The sequence below is a fragment of the Mastomys coucha genome, unplaced genomic scaffold (assembly GCF_008632895.1).
Source record: "Mastomys coucha isolate ucsf_1 unplaced genomic scaffold, UCSF_Mcou_1 pScaffold5, whole genome shotgun sequence".
Lineage (NCBI taxonomy): Eukaryota > Metazoa > Chordata > Mammalia > Rodentia > Muridae > Mastomys > Mastomys coucha.
Genome location: NW_022196911.1, coordinates 73,712,977 through 73,720,954, shown reverse-complemented (window position 1 = coordinate 73,720,954; position 7,978 = coordinate 73,712,977). Strand labels below are relative to the sequence as shown.

Sequence of the window (7,978 nt, the reverse complement as noted above, 5' to 3'; positions counted from 1 at the left end):
TTGAAAGAGGCGGGAGCCATTGCATCCACAGTCAGCTTGCTTTATTCCTGGGGGCTTGGCCCCGTAGCACCTTTGGGGCACCTCAGTAGTATCACCTTGCGCTGCATCACCTCGGGCACCCGCCCTACGGCAGACCTGGGAGCTCAAGACCCCAGTTCCTGTCCTGACTAGTTCTTTCCTAATTCTGCCTCCATAAAAATGGGGGTAAATTAACTACCTAGCTAGAAAATTGCAAAAGGGCTGGATTCAGTCAGTAATGCTTAACATCTGCAGTGCATCAACCACAAAGTCTCTGGCCCTTCCCCGGGGGCAGATCACTCCTCAGGGAAGGGCCCAGAAATCTGAAAATCAAATTCCAGAGGAACACAGTATCTGACATATCATCCCTGAATCTGGGGTTGCAGTGTATCTCAGGAAGCAGTATTCATTTCCTTTCACAAGGAAAAGGGCTGTTTAAGGACAAGACAAGGGGTTCCGAGGTAAATGTGTCAACCCCTCAGTGCCCAGGCACACAACTGAGATTTTGAGGGATCCCATTGTGCTACAAAAGCATTCTGTCCTGGGGGGTTAGGAAAGTTAGGGTATAGGTTCATCCTTCGCCTGAATTCTTCGCTGTGTCAATTTGGATAAGTCTTGCGGGCCCCGATAGCTATGAGAAGGTCCAGAAACTGAGGTTTTCTCAGGGCTGGGGCCACTCCGAGAAGATAGGGCTGTGGGATCCTGAGGTTCTGGCTCTTCTTCAGGGTCATCATCGTCTCCAGGCGCAAGCCCTGCCAGCTTCTTGGTAGCTTTCCATAGCCTATGAGCAGCCTGGTCATCTCTAGCAGCTGGGGAGACCTCCTCCACATGGCAGTTGGCAAAATATCTCCCACTGAGGGGCTCAATGCCCTCCTGCAGGGCACAGTACAGGGGTGTCTGGGCACCCCCTTGAGGTGCCCGGAGCACCAGCCAAGCCAGTGGGCGCAAAATAGGACACAGCCATCCAGGAAGGTGACGCAGGAAGAGCTCCGAGTTCACAGGTCCTGTGGGCAGGAAGAAAGAGGATTTTTGTGGAGGGAGGCAGTGGGGACCCAGGCACCAGGCAGGGAAAAAAAAAAACAGCTAGGAGCAGATGGTAGAATCTGCTTCCGGGGCCCCACAAGGTGATGTAACCCATTTTCTACAGAAAGCCTTCCTACCAGCCCCATCTCCCAGGTTGTGGTTATGTGGTTCCTTTGTCTTTGCTGTTCAATCTCTCTCATTCCCCACCCCCACCACGTGGTGCTAGTGTCATGAACCCAGGGCTGTGTACATGCTGGCTGGAATTCTATCAACTAAGCTATATTCCAGGCCTTTTCCTTTTTTTTTGAGGAAGAGTCTCATTCCTCTATAAGTCCAGTCTGACCTTGAACGGACAGCAATACTCCTGCCTCAGCTTCCCACTGGGGTTGCCAGCGTAAGCCACAGTGCCTAATTCACACCAGCTTTTCATCTATTTTGAGCCCCATTCCTCTGTTTAAGCCATCATTTTAAAGAACCCATAGTATATCAGCCACCGCTTTTTAACACTGGGGATCTGTAATTGTAACAAGAGCATAAAAAAGGTTAGTAGCATTACTGTCACTGCGATTACAAAGCCCCAAGCAATGGTTTTCTAAGATGTTAACAGGATGATCTAGGCAAGCCCTGTCTATTGTAGCCCATTGTCTAAGGACAGAGATGATTCACGGGCACAGCCCATCTCTCCTCCTCCTCTGTTCTAGGCATACTAGCATCCTGCAGCACATTAGGAATGTCTGCCTCTGTGCTTGTTATTCAATTTCTGAGCCTTTCAGATCTGTGTTCAGTTCTAACCAAGTGTCTTCCTTGACAGCTACTGATAAAATAAAGAATATTACATCTGAGAACTCTCTCCCTGTTTGTCTTTCCTTAGTGTCACTTTCCTGATTCTATCGCCACTTGTCATGAGCTATGAGGGCAAGGTCTTTGGTGTTTGCTTTGTCTTCTTTCAGAGAGACAGGGTCTTACAGACCAAGGTGGCCTCCCTACTTTTGTCTCAGCACATAAGTCATGCCTACTGTATTGTAGCTACCACAAAGACAGGCTCCTTTTTGGTTTCTTTAGGGGGGTTTTTTCAAGACAGGGTTTCTCTGTGTAGCTCTGGCTATCCTGGAATTCACTCTGTAGACCAGGCTGGCCTCGAACTCAAGAGATCCGCCTGCCTCTGCCTCCCAAGTGCTGGGACTAAAGGCGTGCGCCACCACCGCCCAGCTAGAAAGGCTCCTTGACTGGATGATATATTACTTATCATCATCACCATTATAACTTTGTTTTTTTAGTGGTGTTTGGGATCAAACCCAATCTCAGCTCGGCGCGGTGGCTTATACGGGAAATCTAAGTATGAGGCAAGAAGATTCGGGTGAATTTGAGGCTTGACTGAGCTACACAGAATTCCAGGCCAACCTGGGCTCCAGAAAAACAAAGCAAAACAAAACAACAACAACAAACCAAAAAGCCAAAGAAAAACAAAAAACCCACACAACAACAACAACCAGAACAAAATAAAACCTAACAAATCACTAGATGGCTCAGTGGTTAAGAGCACTTGCTGCTCTTGTAGAGGACCTAGGTTGGTTCTTTTTTTTTTTTTTTTAAAGATTTTATTTATTTTTTTATTCATATGAGTACACTGTAGCTGTCTTCAGACACACCAGAAGAGGGCACAGGATCTCATTACAGATGGTTATGAGCCACCATGTGGTTGCTGGGAATTGAACTCAGGACCTCTTGAAGAGCAGTCAGCGCTCTTAACCACTGAGCCATCTCTCTAGCCCCTAGGGTTGGTTCTTAGCACCCACATGGAAGGATGCTCACAACCACCCATAACTCCAGTTCTAGGGGATCTGGCCTCTGTGGACAACCGCCCTCCGGTATATATCCATGCAGACAAAACTAACATACACACACAAATGAGAAGCAAACAGCATAAGCTCAGGGTTCTGCCTATACTAGGCCAAGTGTTCCACCGCTCAGCCGCATCCGCACACCTCTATATTATCATCAGGGTCTTGTTTTATCCCCCAGCCAGTGGTCAGCATCTAAGCATGCAGGTGAGAAAGAATGAAAACAGATGAGGAGAAAAGTCTGTTCCCAAGATCAGCAAGAATCAGGTTTCTTAGGCTGGCGAGATGGCTCAGCGGGTAAGAGCACTGACTGCTCCTCCAAAAGTCCTGAGTTCAAATCCCAGCAACCACATGGTGGCTCATAACCATCTGTAATGAGATCCTGTGCCCTCTTCTGGTGCATCTGAAGACAGCTACAGTGTACTTATTTATAATAATAAAGAAATCTTTGGGCTGGAGCTAGCAGGGTCGACCGGAGCGAACAGAGGTCCTAAAAGTCAATGCCCAACAACCAGATGAAGGCTCACAACTATCTGTACAGCTACAGTGTGTACTCATAGACATAAAAATAAATAAATAAATCTTAAAAAAGGGGGGGGCTGGCGAGATGGCTCAGCGGGTAAGAGCACTGACTGCTCTTCCAAAGGTCCCGAGTTCGGATCCCAGCAACCACATGGTGGCTCACAACCACCCGTAATGAGATCGGAAGCCCTCTTCTGGTGCGTCTGAAGACAGCTACAGTGAATCACGCTGGAGTGAGCGGGGTTGGCGGAGGTCCTGAGATCAACAGCAGCCACACACATGATGGCTCATGGCTCTCTGTACAGCTACAGTGTACTCATACACGTAAAAATAAAATAAATCTTAAAAAAATAGAAAAAGAAATAGGTTTCTCTTTGACCATGTTTCTATTCTGTGACTCAATGGGAGACTGGGGGGGGAGGGGGCACACAGTAAGGTACAAAGATGCTAGAGAGGTAAGGAAGAGCAGTCCGAGTCAGGCCTCACCTGGGTGAGCCGCATAGCAGGTAACACCAGTGCCCTCAAGCTGGGTGGCAAGCTCCCGGGCAAACAGCACGTTGGCTAGCTTGCTGTCGGCATATGCCCGAAGCTCCTGCTGCCAGCCCACCACTGGGCAGTCCAGACGTGTGAAGTCGAGACGGCCACGTCGGTGGGCAGCCGATGACACTATCACCACACGGCTGGGGGCACACGACCTCAGGCGGGGTAGCAACAAGTGTGTCAGCAGAAAAGGGCCAACATGGTTCACTCGCAACAGCAGGTTAAAGGTTTCCCGAGTCCGGCCACAGGAGCTGATCCCTAAGGCAGAAGCTAGGCATGAGTTGCTGTTATAGGTGCCCCATGGGTCTTAGAATCCCCCCACTTGTGAGATGTGTCTGCTGGAGGGTCTACCTCTCCAGGCTACCAGCCACCCTCCCACAGAGCCTGCTGTTCCTCACCTGCATTGTGGATGAGGATGTCCAGCCTTGGCTCAGAGCTTAAGAAGGCTGTGGCGAAGGCCTGCACGGAGGCCAGACTGGCCAAGTCCAAGGTCATGAAGATGACCTCATTGTTTCCACTTTCCTGTGGAGCAGCAAGGGCTAGGATTGTTACTGGGTATCTCCCTTCCCCTCTCTCTTCCCAGGCTTCTGAGAGTCTACCCACGGTGACTACAACCTGCCTCTATGTATCAGCGTGTAATGGGTGTATGGATTCAAATCCTGACTTTGCCTCTGAGTGTGAATTCAGACAAGATACTGAATATCTTTTGGGCCTCTGTTCTCTTACTGAAAAACGAGAGGGTAACAATAATAATGTCAACAATAATACTTTCTGATGGGCAGTGGTGGTGCACGCCTTTAATCCCAGCACTTGGGAGGCAGAGACAGGCAGATTTTTGAGTTCCAGGCCAGTCTGGTCTACAGAGTGATTTTCAGGGCAGCCAGGGCTACACAGAGAAACCCTGTCTCCAAAAACAAAAACACAACCAAAACAAAACCAAAACAAAAAAACTTTCTACTGGAAAAAAAAAAGCTGAGAGGATTAAAAACTACATGTCTGGTGTGGTGGCGCACACTGGCTATCCTAGCTACCGTTTTGTCTGAGACAAAAAGACCACCAGTTCAAGGCCTGCCTGAGCTAGAGTATTTAATATACATATTAAATAGTCAGCACTGTGCAGATATTTGCTATTACCTTCCCTTGTCTTTATTATCATTTACCATAAAATCAATTACAGCCTTTCACCTGTTGTAGACAGCATCTTGCTATGTAGCCCAGACTGCCTTGGAACTCATGATCTCCCCTCCTCAGCCTCTTCTGGGCTGGAATTACAGGTGTGCACCACCATGTCCAGCTGTAACACACTTTTCCTAAGAGACTGTGGTCTTCTCATGCACTTTTTTTTTTTTTTTTTTGAGACAGGGTCTTAGGATGTAGCCCAAGCTGGTCTTAAACTCAAAGAAATCTACCTGTCTCTGCCTCTCAAGTGCTAGGATTAAAGGTATGTGACCCTCTTACTCCTGTCCTTTGCAGTCTAGACACCGCACAGTTCTAAGTAATTCATTTGAAGAAGCCATCGGGATGGTCCAGAGCCTACTGAAGTGGCTTCTCTGCTCAGCTGTCTTCAACTCGATGGTATTTGTAAGGGCCTCCAGAAGCTGGCTGGGGCTCAGAACCACTTCAGGACATTCCTCTTATATCTTGCTTCATCACCCGCCCCCTGTCTCTCCAATTAGACCCTCTAGTCTCAGGGTATTCGCACCTGCTGTTCTTTCTATGTCTCTTCATTAGCCTAACCTTCCCTTTTTCCTCGCCTTTGCCAAGGATGGCCTTGAGCTCCCAGCCTTGGGGACCACACCTGCCGTCATTAACTCAGATTCTTAAAGCTTTCAAGATTAGAAACCACAGCAGTCCCTGCATTACTCTCTGTGTTTAAGGGAGAGTGAGGCTCTCTCCTCTCAGATCTCGATTCAGCCGTCGCTCTGCTCCGCCCTCCGCGTCCCGGGCTCACCCGCGTCCCGCGTTCCCCTACGGTCTCACCTGGCGGAGGTCGAAGGCGGCCGCCTCCCCGCGCTCCCGGCTGCGGCAGGCCAGCACCACGCGCGCTCCCCGGCGCGCCAACTCCAGCGCTGTCATCTTCCCGATGCCGCTATTGGCGCCTGCGGGCGGCGGGTGGGAGCCAGCTCAGCCGGCCGGGCCGCGGCCACCCGCCCGGCCTCCCCGCCGCCCGCTCGCGCGCACTCACCAGTGACCACGACCGTGCGGCCTCGCAGGCTGCCGATGCCGCCGCACGGTGGGGCCTTCACCAGGTTGTAGTAGACAAGCACGTAGGCGCCCAGCAGCAGCCCGGCGCCCAGCAGCAGCATCTCCATGCCGGCAGTGCTCCGGGGTCCCGCCCGGGCCTCGTTGCTCCCGCCTCGGCCTCGCGAGGGCGGCGGCAGGCTGGGCAGGGGTGTCCGCGCACGCGTGGCCCCTGAGAGCGCCCCCTAGGCGTGCGCCTGCGTGCCCTGGCGGCGTGCCTAGGCGAAACACCTTGGAGTCCTGGGAGCGCCCTCTAGGCTCGTGAACTCCCTCCCGGGAAAGCGTGCTCGGGTATGTACCGGAAACATCTGCGTGAAGGACGGGTGGGTGTGTGCTTGAGGGCCCTGAGATCTCTGCTCAGGGTTTGGGTGTGGATTCTGGATTCTGGGCAGGCGCCGGCGTGAGAGCACTGCGTAGGTGTCTGTGCCCATCGCGGGAGTCCTCCAGGCTGTGCATGCAACTGTAGTCTCCACCAACGCGTGTGACTGAATGAACATCTCTGTTTACTCTAGGTGTGAGTATGTAGCAGTCTCTCAGTCTGGAGTCCTGTGTACATGAATGGGCTCGTGTGTTTGGAGTCGGGTCCTTGTTGGCCTTTCCCTCAATGAAGCAACTCTTTAATTTCTCATCCTTTCATTATCCAGCTCTCCTCCGCTCCGCTTCTAGGACCTTTCCCGTTACAGGCCAGTGACACGAGGCTTCTCATGATGGCACTGGCAGGGTTGTCGGGATTCAACCATGTGATTTCCTAACTCTATGACCCCACCACCCCTTACCCTGTGGATTTTTGAGGTGGTTTCCCTAGGCCCATGTTGGCCTTAAACTTGAGATCCTCCTGCCTCAACCTCCAAAACAGGGAGTGGGTAATATTACGCAGTTGCTACACCATTTCCCCTGCCTTCGAAAAGGAAGAAAGTAGGAAAAATTTTAGGAGGTAATTTGTTTCTAGAACGGTTCACAGGTGGCAAGACTAGGTAGGCAGACACTCAATTACTCGGGAAAGAGTGACTCAGGGTAAGATGGGCAGGGACAGTTAGGGATGTGGGTGCAGGCATTCCTAGCAGGACCTTACCTAGGACAATGACTTAACACCTGATGACAATTATGACATGCCCATCAGTGTGAATAACCAGGTAGCACCGAGTTCCTTCCTGCCTTTAGAGGTTTAAGAAGTTCTCCCTGCAGTGGAAGCAGAATGGCAGGGACAAGAACACAGCTATTATTTAATATCGCACTTGTGTTCTTGGGGCACAATTATAGACACTGTGGATGGAAACCTCATCTTCTAACCCTATCAACAGTCTTGAATATGTGAATGGGTACCAGTTAGAATAGTGGCAGAATACAGGTGTTTTCTAGGGGACTGTTCTCAGGAAGAACTTGCTAAATAAACCAGGAAGAAAGCAGGGAGTTTGGCCTTGAGGGTGTCCAGGAAATTAGAATTAGGGTAACACAGCAGGGTATTTCCTGATGAGAACAGCAGAAGTTATTCAAGTTACACTAAGAGCAGCACAGGCTAGAGCAGCAGACCTTAACCTGTGGGTCACCTCCTTACCAAGAGTCAAACTACCCTTAAACAGGAGTTGTATCTCAGATACCCATTTACAACTTGCAACATTAGCAAAATCAAAGTTATGAAGTAGCAATGAAATACTTTTAGGGTACGTGGTCACCACACACAGACTGTATAAAAGGTCACAGCATTAAGACTGTTGAAACCCACTGGTCTACAGAGTAGGTTTTACTGTGTTAGGGCTCTCTAGAGAAACAGCAGCCCTCAAAAGGCAAGCACT

The 7,978-nt window shown here is 50.3% G+C and overlaps 1 protein-coding gene across 1 annotated transcript; it reads right to left on the bottom strand.

Moving 5' to 3' along the window:
* Nucleotides 1-24: 24 nt before the first annotated feature.
* On the bottom strand, nucleotides 25-6,489 carry Dhrs13 (dehydrogenase/reductase 13). The gene is made up of 5 exons (XM_031351931.1): nucleotides 6,130-6,489; nucleotides 5,925-6,043; nucleotides 4,343-4,466; nucleotides 3,891-4,202; nucleotides 25-1,022 (listed from the first exon to the last, which is right to left on the bottom strand). Exons 1-5 carry the CDS (start codon nucleotides 6,254-6,256, stop codon nucleotides 577-579), a joined length of 1,128 nt encoding a protein of 375 aa, XP_031207791.1. The 5' UTR covers nucleotides 6,257-6,489; the 3' UTR covers nucleotides 25-576.
* Nucleotides 6,490-7,978: the final 1,489 nt, after the last annotated feature.